General features: G+C 40.8%; 1 protein-coding gene across 1 annotated transcript in view; it reads right to left on the bottom strand.

The window, feature by feature from the left end:
- Positions 1–22030, bottom strand: part of nek7 (NIMA-related kinase 7) — a 69525-nt gene that overhangs the window by 23567 nt on the left and 23928 nt on the right. Inside the window, 4 exon segments of the mRNA XM_051947631.1 lie at positions 4923–5033; positions 8982–9044; positions 10108–10248; positions 20977–21064. Of these exon segments, the coding sequence (XP_051803591.1) occupies positions 4923–5033; positions 8982–9044; positions 10108–10248; positions 20977–21036 (375 nt within the window). The 5' untranslated portion in view covers positions 21037–21064.

Consider the following 22030-nt stretch of genomic DNA (forward strand, 5'->3'; position numbering starts at 1 on the left):
GTGTGTGTGTGTGTGTGTGTGTGTGTGTATATAAAGCATGACATTAAAAATGTCAGCATCTTTTCAGGGTCAGCCCCATTAATATGTATCAGCTCTAATATTCAAATGTGCCACAAACAGGAAAAAACATTGGTCACAAACAGGTTCTTGGCACAGATATTGGCAAACCACCACTACAAATTACAACCTCAAACATGGCTATCGAGCTCAATCAGGACCTTTGACACTTCCAACAATGCAACAACAGTACTAGCTTCAACAAATTGCCATGTATTAAGGAATAACATTTTTGTGTGTCTCATAAGAAATAGTCTTTTCTACTACTAGGATGTCGTGTGTGGTGAGGTTAGGGGGCAAGGATGATAAAGGACAGGATTGTTAGAATAACTGCTCTATGGCCAAAAGAACATAATGAGAGAAAAGAGCAAAAAGGGAAACACTCAGCGGCAGTAGAATATATGATGTAGGTGAGCATATGAAATACAGAAAATGAAGGAAGGTGTGAGAAAAAGAGGGATAGATAGATGGAGAGAGGGAGGGATAGACCTTGGCCTACATCCAAACAAAGCCTCAGTGAGAAGCCATTCTTCGCTTGCCCTCCCATTTCCATATCAGAGGACTGTTTGATGTCAATGGGGGAGCACATAGACACCCACCAACACCACCACCACCCTCTTCTCCATGCCTTTAACAGCAAACACTGCACATGCAATATTCTGTAAGTGCATGCAAATCAAGGACCATTTGATTTCATTTGAATTCTGAGATGGTCAGAGAGACAGTAATAGAGAAGTGAGGGAGAGAGAGAGAGAGAGAGAGATAGCGGCAAGGAGGACAAGAAATCAAAAAGAATAAGAAATGTTAAATTCATGCATCGGGGGGGGGGGTTCTGCTTTACGGCACACTGTACGAATGTGTTTACTTCACATTACGGCCCAAGGAGCACCTCTGGACTGCCACTGATACACGGGAAAAACAAATAATTTAGAACGATGCAGAACACAAATGGTGCAGAGAAAAGGCGTGTATATGTGAGTGGGTGTTGTCAGCAGCCATAAGGATATGACACAGTCTGAAAGCTCCCAGCAGCTTCGCTAGCTTAGCTAAGACAGTAGTGACGCTCAGTGGCATGCTATCTTACCTCTTCAGGCTGCCATGTAACGTCTTTGTAAAGTGCATCTCTGAACATTTGCGTGAATGTGTGGCTCTACGGTTGTGTCTCCACATTCTTTGCTTACACAGTACACCATATGTATGTGTTAAGTGGATAAGGGTGTGAGTGTACTGGATATCTCTGTGTGTGTGTGTGTGTGTGTGTGTGTGTGTGTGTGTGTGTGTGTGTGTGTGTGTGTGTGTGTGTGTGTGTGTGTGTGTGTGTGTGTGTGTGTGTGTGTGTGTGTGTGTGTGTGTGTGTGTGTGTGTGTGTGTGTGTGTGTGTGTGTGTGTGTGTGCTGAGCCTGCCATGTTCACTCTCTTGTACCACTAATCCTCGCCTCTCCTAATTTGCTGTGTTGAACTGTGCGGATGTGGAGCTGCTGAGTATGACTGCAAACAGCTTGTCGAGCTGTGCTGATACAACGCTGCAGCATCATTTATGCATGGGAGAAGACCAGGCTTTCCACATGCACACCACTAATTTGCTATACTGGCAGGTTTTATAATAACTGGGGGTTTGGTCTAACTCAAAGATGGAAAACAGGCTGAGACTGGGATATAATCGCTAACATTTTTGAACAACCCTGTTCTGTCTTCTGCTTCACGAAAATTTTGTGCGTTAAACTAAAATTACTGCTTCCCAATTGAATGCCTCTGCCAACCAGTCAAATTGCAGTTCACATCCACGTCTGTCTAGGCTTATATAGTATAAAGAATACTTTGAAAGAATTTAGTACCATGATACTAAAGTCACACTAACCTTGACTTTTGACTACCAAAATCTACACAGTTCATCCAAATGGACATTTGCAGCAGCTGTAATCAAATTTCCCCCTGGTGTTCCTGATATACTGTGTTCACAAGAACGGGACAAATGTGAGGTCAAAGGGACCTTGACCTTTAACATTTTTGAATATAGAAAGTCATTACTTTCTACATCTTACACCATTTTGTCTTAATTAGACATTTGTATGAAATTTTGTAATAATTAGTGTAGGAATTCTTGAGTTATGGCCAAAAGTCTGTTTTGTGAGGTCACAGTGACCTTTATCTTTGAACACAACTTTCTAATCAATTCCTCCCTGAATCCAAGTGGATGATGGTACCAGATGTAATGAAATATCCTCAGTGTGTAGTGATATATTGTATTCAATAAAATGGGATGGATATAAGGTCACAGATACCTTGATTTTTGACCACCAAAACCTTATTAGTTTATTGCTGAGTTCATGTGAACCTTCCTGTGATGTCAAGTTCATAAGAATAGGATAGACAGGCAGACACTGATTTTTTGAAAAACAAAAAAACAAACAAAAACAAAAACAACGCATTTGAAAAAATAAGGCATTAGAAAAAAAACAACATATTTAATCACACTGTTCTCAGGTCTCTTATTTCTGGCACAGCGGTAACACTAATGCACACTCCAGCCCAGTAGGTAGCAGTAATGCACCTAAAGTCTGTCACCCACAAAGAAAATGCACAGTGAGTGATGTCACCACACAAGAAAGTTTGGTGAACAGTGAAGGAAGACAGGACCGCATTGAGCATGTTGGGTGGAAAGCTTTCTTTAAAAAAAACAAAAAAAAACTTTCCGACGGCAGCTTGTGTGAAAATTGTGCATCTATGAGTTTTCTGATCACCATAGCACTTCAAGCCGACGGTATCAACTCAATGCAAAACCATAGACTGTATATATAATGGACGTAGCATCTGGCTCCAGAATTGAAGCCAACCCGGAAGTGTCAAAAACTTGCAATATCATGCCGTCCATATCATACATTCATTTTTGGAAAAAATAAAATTTGATAGACTGATGTTCTTCAGCTCAGGATTTTTTCCCCCGTTAGTTTTCATGGTCAAAATGAGAGATCAGGTGGCCGATCTCAAAATAAATCAATACTGAATTTTAAATAAATCGTTAAAGTTGGCGGAGCCAGGGGGCGTGGCTATACTTGATAGACGGCAACAGAAGCCTCTGTGGTAAAATGTGGGCGGGATAAGAGAGTCCTCAGCCAATCCTGCCCCTAGTTGCTCTCCGGTCCAGTCTGTTTGATGACGCTTTTTACGTCACTGGCTCCAAAAAATCCAAAACGGCGACCAGGAAGTAGTAAAATCCGGGCTTCATTTTCTCGGCGTTGAAACCAACGGGTGACGTCACGGTTAGTTTACGCCTGTGCAAAACATGTTGCCTTTAGCACCAGAGCTAACGTTGGCTATGACAGTCCTGGTAAAGGCAAACAGTGTAGCCAGCCCATGGCAGACCATTTTTCAAGACATTGAAAGTGCTTGAGTTCACAAAAAGCCTTAAAAATATAATCGCTATAACTGAATTTTGACTTTGCAATAATCTGTGAATGTAGTAGACAGATGAAAAATGCAGATAAATATAAATGAAACAAACATTTGTGTTCATGTATATATGTCTATTAATTGATTCAGTCGTCAACCAAAATGTATTGAATTGAAAAACTTATTGTGTCAAATATTGCTGGAAGTTATGCCTGGCAATGTGATAATTCACTATTAATTAATTACAAAGCCAGTAACTCATTAGATGATTTTTTTTAATCACGTCCTACAACTATCAAAAACACAATGCCTCCGACAAACAGCCAGTGTGGAGCTGAGAAACAAATGAATAAAGATTTAATACATGATCAAGTTGGTGCATTTTGGTGGCTTAAAGCGACACATTACATACTTAACACCACCGTAAATTTAGTTAGATTTTTGCTGATTTTACTTGTTAGAGCCATTGAAGGACTTAGACAAGGTGAAAATCGAGACAGATGTTTTGAGTGACCTGTGGCCATTGAAGAAAAAATAGCAATATACATTAGACAAAAAATTACAGGAAAATATTGTGCCCAACAGAAAAAATATTGCCAAAAATGACAGCTTTTTTGCAACTAACTTACCTCACCTAAAGTGTAAAGGACATGAGGACAACTTAAGATTAAATCCAGACAATGCTACATGTTTGCCAACACATGCTGGAGCTTTATGACCATTAATCATTGCTTGATCTTTAACAATGCCCTTTTCAGTGTCCGCAGATGTCAACACATACTGCTGGGATGAAAGGAGGTTGCAGGAAGCCTTATATTAGTTAGGTATTGGTTTCGGCAATGAGTGGATGATTCAGATTGACTCAGTGTCAAGGTAGTCAAAGTTCTGTAACTGCCACAAACCACAGACCTCCTGCCGTCATTCCTTTAGTTATGAAAAGCCTCGTCAGCACTTTGTTGCTTCTATAAAAGCATTCCTGTTGATGCCAAATGTAAGATATGGTGTTGAACTGGTCATGGGTTTTGTCATAATATCCCTCATGGTCTAGACTTTTATGAAAAAAGACAATTCATGGAAGTACTTCAAACTGGACAAACCATTATTCACTCAGCAGGTTATGCTTTTGGTGATGACTAAATTCTCGGATTTCTGTGTAAGACTTAAAGTGAAGCAGGGTAAATAAAAAAACTAAGTAAAACAAATTAAAAAAAAACATAATGACAACTGGTAAACCACAAATAATTACCACTAATGTTGGTACCAGAATTCCCCCCTCAATGGAACTACAACATGTTTGGATTATCTGATAAACCAAGAAACTATATATTTTCACTTTGAGTCTGTATCCTGACAGGCTCCGGGGTTGAGTGTTCAAAGTATTTCGTGACCACAGTTCAGCTGCTTTTCTGCTGTCTGGGCAAGCATTTGAGCTACAAGTTCAGCTGCTGTGGTGAGTTCGGTGGCGAGTTCCTTACCTTGATCATACGAGAGAGGTCCCCGGCATCTGCTAACTCCAGTACTATGTTCAGTTCATTGTCCTCAATAAAAGAAGCATGGTACTTTATCACATTGGGGTGGTTCAATTGCTGTTGGAGAAAAAAAAGAAGACATGTCATTGAAAAAGAAGGAAAGAAAAAAAAAAAGAACAGCAGACATGGCAGCAGCACTTGTCACAGTATGAGGGTCCCTGGTCACATTCCCCAGCTTTGTGCAAACTTATTACACTTTTTATATCAAAACAACTTCATCACAAAGAACAGATTTATATCATGTGCAATTCACTGTACTTTAACAACCAATTAAAACAAAACTGTTGAAACCAGACATGGAATCCATATTTGGCACGTGTGAACCTAATGAGATGCTTTTGTCCTCAAGTGTGACAAAGCTGGGTGACATGTCACAACAACCCCCTGTCTATGATGACAACAACCCATGTGTGAGACACACACAGACACACACACACACACACGCCTGACAGGCTGACATGGCTGGCAGTCAGAAAAACAAGCATCCCAGGCTCATCTCTAGCTGAGATTCCTTCCTGTTGGTTGGTCAATAAGGCAGGAACAGCATTCCCCGTAGTAAACAAAAACTTTCTATCCATCCAGAGCAGGAGGAGAAAAAGGGGAGGAGGGAGAGAGGAGGGATGAACGGAAAGAAACAAATGACACAGTGACACAGACAAGCTCAAAGAATGATAGAGACAGGGCAAGGTGAAGAGCTGGGGGAAAAGTACAAAGGTGAGGAAGGCAAAAAGAAGGAGATGGATAAGGTAAGCTGAGTTAGAGAGAGGGGGGAGGGAAAGAGGAGCGATGGTGATATGTGGAGAGTTGGAGCCGTGATGTGAGCAGACGGAGCGGTGTGACACGCGTCCTCCGCTCGGCTCCGCTCTGCTTTCTCTGCTGTGATTAAAGAAATGTTCATGCTCTGGATGATGCCGAGAAGAGGGGAAAGGAGAGCGCAGTACAGTACACTACGCTACACTACACTCTCCACTCCATCTCTGCATCCTTCCACAATCCTCTTTCTCATTCGTTCTCTCTTTCTCTTCCTCATGTCTCCATCTTTTCTTCTCCCTCCCTTGTCCTTTCTTGCCAGATGTATTTTTGGCTCAGAGTGGCAGTTCTGCACAGCTCAACACTGTAGCACAGCCAAGGAGTGATGACAAGTCCCTCCCCCGTTCGCCCGCCACAACCCACTGCTCTTCCACAACTTGAACCTCAGGCGGAGGATGCAGAGAAATGAAGAGATATGTTCACATGCAGATGTTTATGCTAATGATGGATGGGACCCTACTGCAATACAACAATCATTCATCGGGAAATATCACACACAGTCTTGCATGCTTATGTAATTACACATGCTGGCTGAGACCTACCAGCGTGTATAATTACTTAATCATGCACGACCCTATGTGATACATTTGTTGAGCTGGTGATGTGTTTCAAAGAAGAACAAGGTACTGACTAATGGAATCTGATGGCACAAAATTAAGCATGCCAGTAAATTTGGTTAGAGTGTAATTAAAAAGCAAATTACAAGGCAAGACAAGTCTTTTGGTTCTGCAGCTGGTAAAAACATGAACAATAATGAATGAAAGTTTTTCTTTTATATTCCACTGGAGGCTAGTTATGGAAGATGATCCAAAAGCAGCTACTTTTGCCCATCCACAGCTGCAGTGAATGCATTGTGAGGAGTATTAAAATGTATTTTTATTTATTTAGCCTTTATTTAACCAGTGGAAGGTTCAAGGAGATTAGGTATCTCTTCAAGTAAGAGCTTCAGACATACAGACTTATAACAATTTAAATTAGGTCTAGGTGACGATTAGGAATGCATTACTGCATCATAAAATTATAAAAAATATGTCACAAATGAATGATCATGCAGCACCAATGTGAGTAAGTCATAATGTTTACATTTGAAAGTCCTGTCTTTCACGGCACATAAAGCTGGTGGAATATTTTTCACTTCATGGAACAAGAAATTACAATTTTGGGTTGTTTGTCAGTAGCAATAGGAAAAAAAATTGTACTAAACCTGCAAAATATATATTGAAAACTGAAAAAAATAAATTGCTCACAAAGAATTCTAACAATGAAATGAAATTCATAGTGTGTGCATCAGGTTAAATGAAGCCAGTTGCTGCCAGTTCCCTGTCTTGTCAGTGAACTACTGCATAATCTAATCAGGAGCAGAACCCAAACACATACCACACATTTTTACACAAATACATAGCACACAAAAACACAGAAAAGTAAGCAGACATCATCACAGCTTTTCACTCCTGATTAGGGCAGACCATTAGTCAAAAAACAATTCAGGCTTGATGGTAACCACAAGCAAGAGGTATACGCAGCTGTGGGATTTCAAGAACGGTAAAATTAGCAGACTGGCAGGGAGCAGGCCATTTCTGCAAACCAACATCCCCATCAACGAGCATGTAGACGAAAGGATGAAGAGAGAAGTGAGATTCTCAAGTTGAAATGATAATGCCAGAGCAGGAAAACACAGATGAATGAGCAGACACAAACACAGACAGACAGACAAACAAATAAATAGGCATACTGTTGAAAGGCCATGACTGAGTACATGTGTGTATGTGCGCATGTGTGTTTATGATCATGTGCGACTATGTGTGTCATTCCAGTCGGCCCATGCCAGTGTGCCTCTCATTATTCTGATTTGGCTGCATCTCCTGTTGGCCTGTCTAGTGGGGGATAAGGCAGAAGGACTGTCTCTCTCACATTCAGTCTTTTATTATCGGGCTGGCTGGGCAGCACAGGGCCAAGCATAACTTCCATGTTCACAGGCAATCAGCTTGGAGGATGAAAAAAAGGAATAAAAAGCTCTGAGTAGGGAAAATGAAGCAAGGGGAGGCGACAGCGGAGTGATGGATGGAAAAACATAGCAATTGGCCAAAAAAGGTATAGACAGAGGAACAAGGGGAATAGAACACAGGATAAAGGAGGTGAAGGAAAAGGATCCACATATTGATAGGAGGAAAAAAGGAAATGTAGGAGATGTATAAAGGAAATGAGAAACAGTCACCTGGTAGACTGTGACATTTAACCCTGCACTGACCCCTCTTAGGAGGTCAGAAGTACAAATCAGGCAAACCCTGCTGTCTCATGCGTCAAGTCAATGATCTGCTACTCAGATTACATCTCTCTGCAGGGACTCGTCTGCGTCTGAGTATGGCTGTCTTTGATTGGCCCAAAGAGCCCCAGGAGCTTCAATGAAGTGTTTGAGTGGCACAAACTAATTGGTTTTGTTTTCTTGTTCTCCCTAATGTGTACGTGTGAGCGTGCATATGTGCACAAACTGCCTGCAGTGCACACATTCACATGCAGAAAGGCTGCATATGTGGAGAGGAACACTACCAGAATTGCACAAATGCTCACACACACACACATACACACACAGTCAAACAACAAACACAGAACTCTGACACACATCTAGGATCTTTCAGACAGGCAGAGATATTGAAGCTGTCATTAGTTTGTTCATTAGTATTTGAGAGCAGTTCAGTTGACACATGTTTAAGGTAGTTTAATAAATGAAACTACTTCACTGGGAAAAAAAAGGAAAGCCAGAATGAAGAAAGGGAAGAGACACAAGAGAGAAGCTGCTAAATTTCCATGCAGATGCACTGTTGCCTGGCTTTAAACATTTCAAAAGGATGTGGAAAAAAACAATAGTTTTGGCATTAAAAAAGAGCCAATGTGAGCCTGAAGGGATGTAACACTGTTGTACCCTGAAAACGCACACATACAGACACACACACAACGTAATACACAGATACTTTAGAGTCACACACAAACACACACTCATTCAGATTCTCACTTGCGTACACAAACACCCTCTGCATTTGCAACCATCGAAGGAAACACACGCACACACACAACACACAAATCCATGCCGTCTGGTGCAGATCAATTGTTTTCCTGTGGTGGAAGGTCTCAGCTGAGGCACCTTAAGAGAACAGAGCACAGCGCATGGCGCCGTCTCCCTCTTCTCTGGTTCTTTACCTTAAGGAGATCTATCTCTTTGATGCAATCTTGCCGAGCTTTGGCATCCATCAAGTCGAATATCTATCAAGAGATCAAAAGGGGAGAGGGAGAGAGAGAGAGAGAGAGAGAGAGAGAGGACAGAGACGGGTGTTATGACATATTCAAAAAATTGTAAGATGGAGAGATGTAGAGAAACTATGAAAAAAAAACACTAAACAGAGAACATGGTTGCTGTTATCTAGAGGGCGGCGCAGGAGTGACTACAGGTGTTTCACAACTGAGTAACACACACACACACCCCCTTGTGTAAGGTGTATCTACGTGTACAGCCGCTCAATCACAGCCGTATATCCTCTTACCAGTCTGCATGTGTAGATATCAGTGAATACTGCATGTATGAGCATGTATCTATGTACGAGTAAATTCACCAAGAGAACTGGAGAGTCAATATTGTGAAGGTAGATTAGCATACTTTACAGGAAAATAACACATATATGTTTAAGTGTAGAGAAATAGTTGTGGTTCTTTACTAACAAAGTGGTCAAGAGATTTAGAAATTAAATTTGCTTTCATTTGTCATTCAACTGAGTCCAATTTACTATTACTTACTGAGCAATTTGTTTTTGTGTAGCAAAAAGGTCTGAATGATTAATCAATTTCAAAATAAAATTGCAGTTCAAAACAATGCAATTAGCAAATCACAAAGGCTGCATTTTAGCATATTCATATTACAGCATGGCTGACTCAGGGTTTAAACTGTCCTTACAAATTCATATCATCCTCAGACTTTTCAGGTTTTCTCTTGTGGTAATGCTCAATTACATATTGTAAATCCATTAGTAAATACTGAACCAATACTTTATTTCTGAACTTACACCACGCATTAAGTCGCTATATCTATCAGGAAAATCCTGGTTTGAGAATTTACCCAAACAGTTCAGCTCTATTAGCCACAGATACAGCAGGTGTATTTATTATGATTTATTATATTTTATTATATCTTACATGCTGATGAGATGAATTTTGAAGTGCCAAAATACCCAGAAATGTGAGCGTATCCGTGATGACCTTCTGACAAATTTAACTTTGGGAAAGTATATTCCATATATTTAGTGTTTATTGTGTCACATTGACTGTATCTTACCTGAACTTTCTTCAGGGCCACTGATGTGTTGTCTAACAGGTATCTTGCTCGATAAACCTCACTGAACTGGCCACGTCCAATCTTCTTTTCAATCTGGAAGTTAGCCAGTGAATTGTGGCCCATATCTGGCTGCAATGGTTTCTGAAATGAAAACAAACAAGAATTACCAGCTTGTGGTTGTATGACAGTCAGGTTTCAGTTTACATACATCTTAAGTTCAAATCAACATTTGTGCCATATTTGAAAGTTTCTGAGACAACAAGTTCACAAGATGAGTTATGATGTAAAAAGGTGTTCAGTGAAGTCACAGAGAACTCAATCACGTTTCCTTAGAAATTAACTCATGGACAGACAGACGCAAAGACAGACAGATAACCCAAAACATAATGGCTCAGGCCCCAGCTGTCAACAGAGCAGACGACTATTAACATTCATGTACACACACATTCATCTTCACAAAGCCTGTGTGCATGTGCCCTTACTCTCTGCACAGGGGAAAACTGCATAGAATTTACAGACATTTTGCTGTAACACTGTATTTGTCATTGAAGTGTAACTATCTCCACATTAGTGAAAGAGGAAAAGATGAGGGCTGAAGAATGTGGGTGAAACTGTGGTAAAGCCCAGCTTCTGTAGTTTGTTTTGCTGAGAGGCTGCTCTAGGCTGCTGATGATTTGACTGATGATTAGGCTGATGTGTCACATTGTGAAATGTCTTAAGGAATGTGCATTCACTTAACTCAAGCACCCACCTCACTAAAGACTATAGATGAAGTATCTGTACTTCTTGTTATTTACATAGATACTCAAAGAAAATCTCGAGGATTTGGACTGCAATATTTTTCCTAATCAATTTAAAAAGTGTGAACTCACAAGTAAAAAGTGGAAATATTGCCTAATCTAACCTATTAGTTTTTAAAAACAGCATCATGCAAGGCCTGGGAGCATATTTTTTAACAAAAGTGGATGCCAGCTGACACTAGACATCAACTTTAAATTAGTAATAATCAGCATTATTGAACCTTGCAATGATGCCTAACTTCTTCTTTGCAGGCTAATAAATACCCCTTGGCTTCATGAGATGTTCTTTGGTTAAAGCAAGACAGCAAAACAATACATTGTCACTTCCCAATTGTAAACCTCCACTGGCCAGTCAAGTTGAAGTTCACGTTCATGCTTTTCCAGCACATAATATATGTGCTGAATACTCTGAAGACGAAAACAGTGAAATTCTTCGCGTGTGTTCACATGCTCGAACAATAAGGCTGATTCAGCAAAAGGCTGTGGCCATGACAGAAGACAGTGCTTCAAATATGGGTGTTGCTGCAGAGAAGTTTCAAACATTCACATGAGGATTCTTCATGCAGATCTTCAACCCAGCAACACAGAACATCAATACATTTACTTTAATTTTAATGTGGGCATCCAACATTAGCATCACTAATTCAACAGTCGACCAAATTTGAAATACGCTCAGAACCTCTCCTCCTGTTCCTGAAAGACGCTTTTGTAGAATATTATATTGTCATAAGGTTGACCTTTGACCTTTTAGATATGAAATGTCATTGCTTCATCATTTTATTCTACTATACATTTGTGTGAAAGTGAATTTGAATTCTTGAGTTACGGACAAACACACGTCTTTTGAGACTCCGTTGACCTTGACCATGTTAACATTTGTGCCAGAGAAGTTCCCTCAAGGCATTCCTGAGATACTGCATTCATGAGAACAGGACGGATGGAGGGACGGAGGGACAGAGGGATGAATAACCCAAAAACATAATGCCTCCAGCCAGGGCTTTTGCTGGCACAGAGGCATAAAATATCTTATTAACATAAATGCATTCTTCTAATCATTCAGTCTAAGGTTTTTAAGTTCACATGGATACAGAGTTCTCTTTTTTCGTCTGCCAAGTTATATCACCAACAATCTGGCAACGGGCCACAGACTAAAGGACTCCTCACCCCTCCTCACCACAATTTGTTGTGCAGGCTGAGACACTCACCTTCTAAAATAAAAAAAATAAAAAAACAACACACACACACACACAAAAATAAACTAGAATGAGCCCCTTGATATAATGTGTGAAAAATACACAGAGCAGGCAGCGTGACCTTTCCAGCCCTTTGGTAAACTTGTAAAAGGCGTTGGCGGGAGCAAACAGAAGGTGACAGATATCAGAATGCCACATGTCACCAGTGCTTCTGCCAGCGTGGTTGTGGGAGCAGCTCAGGGGCAAGCAACTTAGGAGAGAGGAAAGAAGGATGAAGAGGGGGAGAAGGTCAAAAATTAATCTCCTAATCACTAAAACATACAAGAAGAAAGTGGCATCACATTTGTGTGCTTCATTTTCACCTTTTGACAGTGGTACCATGAGCACAGAGTGGAGGCTACAAAGGATCCCCTCAGCTGACTCACTACCAGGAAAGACAATGATTGCAGAATCTAACCCAACCACAATATTAAAAAGGAAGCAAGTACAACAAATGACTATTTTTACTAGAGATGAACCTAATACTCATTTGCACAATTACCTTTGTAAGATGTCTGCAAATGGTAAATACAATACAATGCGAGAACACAAGAAAGTGGGCTTTTGTTGTAACTGAGGGGATGGTGTTATCACAATTCCATGTGAGTTGCACAAATGTAAACAGCTTTCAGCACATCCTGGGGTAGTGGTCGCTCAGTGGGAAAGGCTCTGGGATACTGCTGGGAAGGTCGTGGGTTCAAGCATCCCTATGCTGCCATTGCTGGACCCCTGAGCAAGGCCCTCAACCCTATCTGCTCCAAGGGCACCTTAAAGTGGTCGACCCCAACTTCCTGGGATACTGCAGAGAACATCAAATTAACTGTTTAACTTGTTCAGCAACTCACATCAGGTAATGACAGACGTCATGTGCTGTTTCCAGGTTAGTGCAGGTAGGCTTGAAGACACCAACCAAGACGGCAGGCTCCTCCTACGTAGAGTGGACTAACCCACGGCTAACAGTTCAATACGTGGGCTGCAGAACCTTGATGTGATCAGGATGGCACTATTTACTGCAGCAAGCCGTCTGCCTCTTTTCTTGTCACTCTCAGAATGATCGGACTCATCAGAAAGCTGTCTGTGGTAATGTTTAGAGATCGACAGATTAACGACATGAATGATTGATAGAGCTGATATTTGACCTTTTAAAGATTATTGGTATTGTTACATTTATTGAGCGATTATTGCAAAATGAGATAAATGCACGACTTTGGCTCTGATGCAGCCGTCTCTCTCTCTCTCTATGCAGTCATTCTGTGGTCTTATTATCTCATTGGTCGTTACACGTCACGAATAACAGCCAATCACTGAAAGCCTCTGTTTACAGACTGGGACTGATAAACACATTTGCTGAGTGGAGCAGCTCCAGTGAATGAGCAGAGCCATTTTTCAGCAGGCACTGCTGAAGTTGGAATAAACACCACATTCTTCCACAAGCATAGTATGCCTTGTATGCCTGGCATAAAGAAAAGGCCTCAATAATTCACTTCTACGTGTTTACAAGTGGTATGGCTCAAACTTACTTTGCAAACGCTGGTAGGCTACGGCTATTGTTATGAGGCTTGCTGTGGCTACCACTGTCTGGAGCATTGTGACATCTCCCTAAAGTAAGATTTACTTCAATACCTTGTTCTAACTGACAGACACATCTCTATAGCAGAGACACAAACTGCAAAAATTGAATAAGAAGCACAGCCATCGTCACATATCAGAACATTAGCAGATTTCACAGTGGCTGAGGCTACATGGCTAAGAGGTAATCATAAAATCACCTTGAATCAGTGTCTAGAAAAAAAATAACTCATTCTTCAAGATCTGGTTTTAAGTAACCAATCAAAGCGATAGAACAGCAAAAGATTAACTAAACAGAGAACAGTAGACAGAGCTGCAGGAGAAACTATTATTCATGTCAATTGATCTCAAGGTAAACAAGAGAGCATCGTAGTGTCACGTGATGCTCAATTGTCACCACTCCTATTTCTATTATAAAAATTCAGTTACAATAATCCTTATTAAATAGTAATTATCTAGTTATGAATGACAGCTACTAATATGTAATATTTAATGCATTAATTCTGTAATAGTAATACTTATTGATAACAAACCAAGTTATAAATGACAGGTTCCCTGCTATCACATGCTAATAAATATGTTTTAATGTATATTTGAACAATATTGGTTAAAAAATATTGGTAGATCTTCAGTATTAATGGGATCTGGAATAATCCCTGTGGTGTTGCCTTTGTGAACCCACAACAGCACACTTACAGAAGCTCCTTACATTCATCACCAGGGCTGTTAGCTTGTTTATCCTATTGTCCAGCAATATCAAACTGTCCATGTTGTCCATATTTTCTCTGCCGCATGTACTCACTTTTGTTAAGTCTTTGTCAAGCTGACATCTTCAAATTGCCTGTCATGTGGAGTCAACAAAACAAAACTTAAACACAAAAATTTTCAAGCGATTGAGATATGCAACTGGTTCACAATACTTACTTATATTTAGTAGATAACTATAAGATCATGCCTCGTGAAGCATTAAGGACAGGAATAGCTTATCTATTCACTGAGTTTATTGTTTGTACACTAACAAAACTAAAAATGTCAACCACAAATTAACCAACAACTGAAGTACCAAATACAAACAGACAAAAAGACAGTGAGGGGAAACGCACCTCAAAACAGGATTGTCATATGAAGGAGGAGGACGAAAGAGGGGTGCTAATTTAGGCATTTCATTGTTTTTCTAAAGTTGACAGCCAATGGAATAGGCGTGAACCAATGAGATGCCCTGTCCAATTAACACCACCGAGGTGTGTGCATTTTTCAGCATGACATCACCATCATCCCAAGCTGTGTGGGAGTCACTGACAGCGGGCATGACACGATGCTCCACAGGCAGGCCGTTGTTCAACGCTATCCTAGATCCAAAAAGCGGCTACTATGCTTCACTAATAGTTACCAACAAATCTGTTAACAATTCTGACATTTTGTTTCGCTGAAAGCTGCATGGAAGAAACGCAAAAATTAAAGCAAACACAAAGATAAACAACGTATGTCGCACAGAAAGTGCAACCACATTGGACAATTTCAGAATGTGACAAAAGCATTTGTACAAGGATGCAGGACAGACAGTTTGAGATTCAGAGAGAGATAGAGAAAGAGAGAGAGAGAGCAAAAGAGAGAGCAGAGAGGACAAGAGGGCATTGCTTTCATTCGCTGCATGGTAGCTTGACAAATGTTAGCATGAGCCTCTAAAGCGCTGTGACAACCGCCTGCTGAGAGCACAGTCTTGCTAATGTGTCCTGGCATGCCAGCCTCGTAATCACACATTTACATATGCAATGACCTACATTTGCATGTCAGATCGCACACTGTCCAGCATGATTAACAGTGGGCACCTCCCCGTGTGGAGTCGCCCTGGGTGGCAGCAGAGGCCATGCGAGGGCGGAAGAGAGGGCTGGAGGGAGGGCGGCTTTTCTGGCAGCCAAGGGGCCGGGCTGCCAGGCAGGATTATGTCAGCCAGCGGCCCCGACATTAGACACTTCATTAGAGCTAATCTGTTTAGCAGTGGGCAGTGTATGTAAACTTCACAGGCCATTTGCGGCACCTCTTCGCCCCCTGGCCTGGCCTTCAAAGGGCAGCCAGGCCAGAGCTGACTGACAGGCCGTCTCATCTGCCGCACATGGGTGTCACACAATCAGGAGCTCCCAGCAGAAAGACTAGGCCCCCGCAAACACACACAGAGACACACAAACACAAGGAAGTCACAGAGAAATGACCCTGAGTGAGGCCGGGGTCAGTCTGGACAAAACTAAGATGAGAGCATTTTATAGACCGTCACTTGTAAGGACCTAAACTTGAATGTTTTTGTATTTGCTAAATGCTGGTAGAACTCAAAGTTGATGGGATATCTGGATTTTCTTTTAGAAGAATGTGTCTTTACTGTGCATCTTCAAATATGATGCAAATGCTGCCAAGGCTACACATTCATATTCTTTTTTATGACTTGAAAACAAAACTGCATACTTACCCTGATTCAACTAATCAATTTTTTTTTTTAAATTTTGTTATCACAAATGTCTCTTATCATTGTTACAGAAAAAACAACAACACTGACCAATATGACAGTCATTAAAATTGGAAGATTAATATAGCAATACAGGTCCATATGTCAGATGTCAAAATGATCAATTACTCCAGGCCAAGACAATGTTTCAAGACTGAGACAAAAAAAAAAAAAAAAAAAACTACTAGTAAGGCAAATTAATTATCTCATTCAAAATGTTAATCATCACAATGCAGGCTTTGTGAATCTTTCTTCTTGACTTGTATTTCTGCTCTGTACCATGTGGTGCGCTTACTCTTCTCGCTCACATCATTCTGGTTTGTGATGGGGACAAGCTGCAGGGGATAGAGATTAAGTGGCAGTTGTGCAAGGCATTATGGGTAACGTCTGTGAGGGACAGCATGTCTTGGGTATAAAGGTGACACACAACCGCCATGGGCAAGTCACTAGCAGGGAGATTGAAAGAGAGAGAAAAGTAGAGCGAGAGACGGAGAGGGAGCAGACAGACAGTTCATCGGAGGAAGTGTGATACGGGCTGCCCAATAATGACACCATTGCCAAACACAACTGACAAGACACATGGAGAGTGGAAGAAGGAACGCAGAAGACAGGGGAACGGAGGAAGGCTGGGGGGGTGGAGGGGGACAAGCAGCAGAGGGGAGAGGGTGTGATGTGACAGCCTAGTAGTGCCAACGGCTGCCACAGAAAGGCCAGCAGCAGCAGAGAGGTGCTGTCTCGCATGGAGAGAGACCGGGAGGCATGCGGAGACTAGGAGTGCAAAGGTACGCAAATTCACCCTGAACTTTTTGGTATACGATCTTCAGTTCAGTGGAAAATTCCTCTGTTTGGTATGCCTCGTGAGACAAACAATTACAGTGAGAAACAGTCCATTTCTCTACATACTCGCCCTCCTCCAATTTCAGAAAGCGAATTCCATCTGGATTGTTCTGTCAGTGTCTATAGGCCAACTGCAGCTTGCATACTAGTAGGGTTAGACACGTTTACTACGTTCATGCAGTATGGGTACCGCTGCGACTGGAATGACAAACTTAAGAGGTCAGAGCTACAGAAGAAATAGTGAAGAGCCAATTACTTGGATGACATAAAAGTAACGCTGGTTTCTACGCAAGCAGAAGGAAGGTTGTAGCGAGACATTGTTTACCAACAGCTGTACAGCATGTGAAAACCTGGTTCTAGTCCATGAAAATGATGTGAAGCATCAGTGGTCAATGGCACTGTAGCGAAAGAGAAGTTCATAAAGTAATATGAAACAAATGCATGAAACAAAAAACACAACTCATCATTAGAGCTACCTGCAGGGCAGATACTAGTTTGTCAGCATGATTTTTGGTGAAATACAAAAAATTATCTGAAGATCTATTTAGCATTGTTTTATTAAGAGTCAATTTTCTGTTGGCATAAACAGCAAGTTTACAAATATAGGCCAAGAAATAGGCAAAAAAATAGCTTCAACAACATGCATATGCATTGATATGTTAATTCCTCACATGCTTAGTTGTTTATGGTAAATAGCCATGTGGACGTAATATGATTTTCTGCGTCTGTTTTGTATGCTGTATACCACATACAGAGCAAAATAATAATAATCAAAGGAACATACGAAAATGTAAATTTTGTGTACCATTGCCCCACAAAAACTTAGGGCACATTCATGAAAAGACTGCTAAACTTGAAAGCACATCTATACAGTCTGGTATGCTGTTGACACTGAACCAGCACTTTAAACATCATAAAACTAAACTTTTCCATTTTTTCTAAAGTGAATACATCTGTAGACAGCGGCCATGCATTTGGGTATGAATCAGTAAAAGAAATAAAGAAAATGAGAAAGATGGATATGACACACAACAGACGTTAACCTGTAGGTCATTTTAAAAGTTTATATAGCTGACTACACAAGGGTTGTATTTATGCTTTTTGTATTTAAGCTCACAGTTATATGGCAGGAACAAACATTCATCCTAGTGCTCTAAAATGTATTCACCTCCTTAACATAATATTTACATTCAGCCAGAAAACACAATTTTTGCCCATTGATAGACAACAAAAACTAAAAACGGAACATGAGGACAATTAAAATTTGACTTTGGATTGATTAGAACCCAGAACAGATGTCTATTCACCTGAGAATACATGGCTGGACTGTGTCTTTCTCACAACTGACAAAATGTTCACTGTAAGGCACACTTGTGCCGTTTAGGAAGAAGCAGAAACTTTTTTCACTTCTCTGACGGTTCAAGCTTTACACAATGGACAAAAACAAACTTGAAATGTGGACATTCATCATTTTCGCATGCAAACCATGTTTACAAAATCTGTTGAATTAGCTTAGATGTAGTCCAAGAGAGACTGAGAGGGATACAAGAAGAGACAGAGACAGCAACTGGCAGGTGGTGGGGGGGGGACTCACACCCTCAGCAGTCACCAGCCCCCTTGAGCAGGCACCATGCAATATTCATCTTCAGCCAGTGAGCCAGGCAGGCAGTCAAACCAGCAGGATTCACCCCAAAGGTGCTTCTCATTCTTCTCCTCTGAATCGGCACCACAACTACACCGCCTTGTCTCAGCGCTTACAGACAGATCTGTGTCTGTCAAACTCTGCAGTGACGATCAAAATCTGATCTGACGGGGCCTCCTCACTAACCCTCCCACTCACACAAGAGCAAATGCGCCATTAAAAATGCACATCTTACCAGCTCATCTCGTTTAACTTATGCATATGCATCATACCTCCGGGACCAGGAGAAATTATATCGCAAGCGATACAGAATATCCTTCATCACATATACAATTCAGATTTCTCCAGGAGAAGGCTGGTGTTTTTTTCCCTTGCTGCAGAGAAGACTGAACCTTAGGAAAGTCTGAAACAGATTCAGGACTTGTTGAAAGACACCCATCTGGATGCTGGTTAGACAGTCATCTGCATAATCTAACCGACTCTCTTTCTCTCTCTCCGTCTCCCATTAAATGTGAAATCAGCTCAAACATGCTCTGAGAGAGTGAAAAAAACATGATGCAACACAGAAAGTTCACTGTGCTACCAATAAACTAAGCACAAAAAGTAAAGCTGGAATTAACACTGATGCAAAATGCTAGAAATAGACTGAAAAACAGAGAGAGAAAGGGTTCATTAAGCCTGAACAATAACACATAATCAACTGTTGGGAGATCAGTAGAAGATCTACTGTCTGTGCGTGTATGTGTGGGGGAGTGCTGCCTAAGTCAAATTAATTATTAGAGCTTTTATCTGACTTTCGTCTGTGTGCAACCCAATTATCCTTAATTTTGCAATTACAAACCTTAGAATAAATTAACCCCCTTGGCAATTCCAGTGTTAATGTTGCCGTGCCCTTGCCTACATATGAAAAACAACGAGTACGGCCTATTTTTAGTATTGTTTCTTTCTCAACTAGAATCCACACTTACTCTGGGGCATATGGATGATCCTCTTTGTTTAAAGTCTATTCAATACTTATGGAGGCAAAAACATCCTTCTGCAAAGAAATCAATGTGCCTGATGTTGGAGGGCGGTATTAAAATCCAACAATGACCAGATCTGCACAGAGCAAACTTGAGCTGTATTGAACCAAAAAAGGCATGCTGGGAGGCCAAGCTCTGGCAGCCTCCAGAGCTCTGATCAATAGTAGCAACTCAACATTCATCCACTGCCGTCTAGCTCATACACAGGCTGCAGTGGTCTGAAGGATGATCGGACTGAAGGCGCATCGTGATTGACACAGAAAGAAAAAGATGAACATAGAATATACAGAGTTCACAACGTGTACAAGGCAAGGATACTACACTTTAAATAAATGGATGCTGGAATATGTCAGCATGGACTAATAAATACATCCCCCTGTCAATTTATCTACAGGTAAAGAATCTGTAATGCCACTATCGTTAAATTTAACAAAATCACTGACTGTACAGTGAAGCTGGTGTGGACCTTGAAACAAATCAGCCGATAATTATGATAAAGGAATATTTCTAGAAACTGAACAGTGGAACAAATAAATAAATTCATGGGCATACTTCATCACAGTCATGCTTTATAATCCTGTGAATCTAAAACGATGTCAGACCTATAAACCCTGCTCAATGATGGAAAAAAATAAAAATAAATACTTGAGTATCTAAGGCATGACAGAACATATTAAAGAAAAAGCTGAACCACAGACCCCACAGTAAGGCGATATGGTGGCTCCGTTAAGTTCTGTGGGGCACTTTTCACGGTTAGAGTACACATGTTCCCTTAGAGGAAATGGTCCTGTAAGTTAATGCATGGTTGTTCTGAGTGCTCACCTTTATCCTGTGATAAAACACTTCTATTGTCATGGTAGTGGTATCTTCCAGCATGAAAATACCTTTAACTATGGAGCATAAAGGGTCATTGAAGAGTTTGATGAAAATTGTAATGATGAGAATCATACTACGGGCTTTACAGTCACCGGATCTCAACCAAGTTTTGACTGACATGTTAGACAGAACTCTCTTATGACCAAATGAGAGAATATCTTTCAGAGCAATGGTATTAAGTCCCAATCGTAAAGTGTCAGAAACTTGTAGAATCAATACCAAGGAACAATGAAGCTGTTCTGGTGACACAAGCTCCAACACCTTAATAAGACACTATGTTGGTTTTTCCTTCATTTGCTACCTGCCAATATTTTTACTACCTCATTTTTAATGTCTTTCTACTTCACAAAGTTAGTCAACAATTAGCCTAGTGTGTGTCTGTGTGTGGGGTTACCTGGGGTTGAAACACTGGCACGGCTGCTTGCTGTCCTTGTGGCTGCGTGTCCATATCCATGGTGTTAGGAGCTCGATCCTGTACACCTCTGGAAATCAAACATCCAAAATAGAACTTTCGGTTACAAGATTCAATGCTGACTATGAAACAAAACCCTCAGCTATCAGTTCCTTTGGAAATACCACAAAAGGCTACACAAATATGTTCATTGTTGTTCTGCACCAAACTAATAAGTGATGGTTGCCGTCACGGTGTCCAGTTTCAGCAGAACTGGAACCTACGTCATGCCGACGGACTTGACACTCTTTGTCTGGGTTCCTCTCAAGTTGCAGCTTTGACAGAGCTACAGCAGGCAGTAATGTGAATCTGAACAACAGAGATAAAGCCACTCCATTTCCTTGGCATTCTTCAGAGGGACCTTTCACAGAAATTACTGGCTAAACTGGTTTGGGTAATTCCACTTAATTTACTGAGAAAATATAGGTCACATATAGGTGAAGAATTTGTTTCTGGGTGTATACCAGGGTGCTGTTTAGTTACATGTTCTGGCAAGCGGCCTAGATGGAAGCTGGCTGCATAAGAAACACCAATAAGAGACACCAGTTGCTTGGTTTATCACCGCATTTAAAACAGACAGCGCCATAATATGAAATGTTACCTGAATGAATAATTTAAAACTTTAAAAAAGTATGATGCAAAAAATATATCCACACATGCAATTAGCCTATGATTCCATTCTACACTTAACTTATGTATGTGGGAAAGACTGTGAGGAAAAACCTTTGACAGATGCGAGAGGATAATTTCCAGTGCATACTGTATAACATGGTGATAAAGTCTAACAATTAACACTGGTTTACTTATCATTTACGCAGGACACAATGCATGCATAAATGCAAAAATGTCACATTTACAAGTACAACACCTATAGGAGGTGAGATGTTTGCATACATTCAACATACAAAGTTAAGCCTTGGAAATATATACACACATTTGCTGTGTCGCTTGATTGCATGTGTACATGTGGGCATGTGAACACTGGGTACCTGAGGAC

The sequence above is a fragment of the Acanthochromis polyacanthus genome, chromosome 4, assembly GCF_021347895.1.
Source record: "Acanthochromis polyacanthus isolate Apoly-LR-REF ecotype Palm Island chromosome 4, KAUST_Apoly_ChrSc, whole genome shotgun sequence".
Taxonomy (NCBI): domain Eukaryota; kingdom Metazoa; phylum Chordata; class Actinopteri; family Pomacentridae; genus Acanthochromis; species Acanthochromis polyacanthus.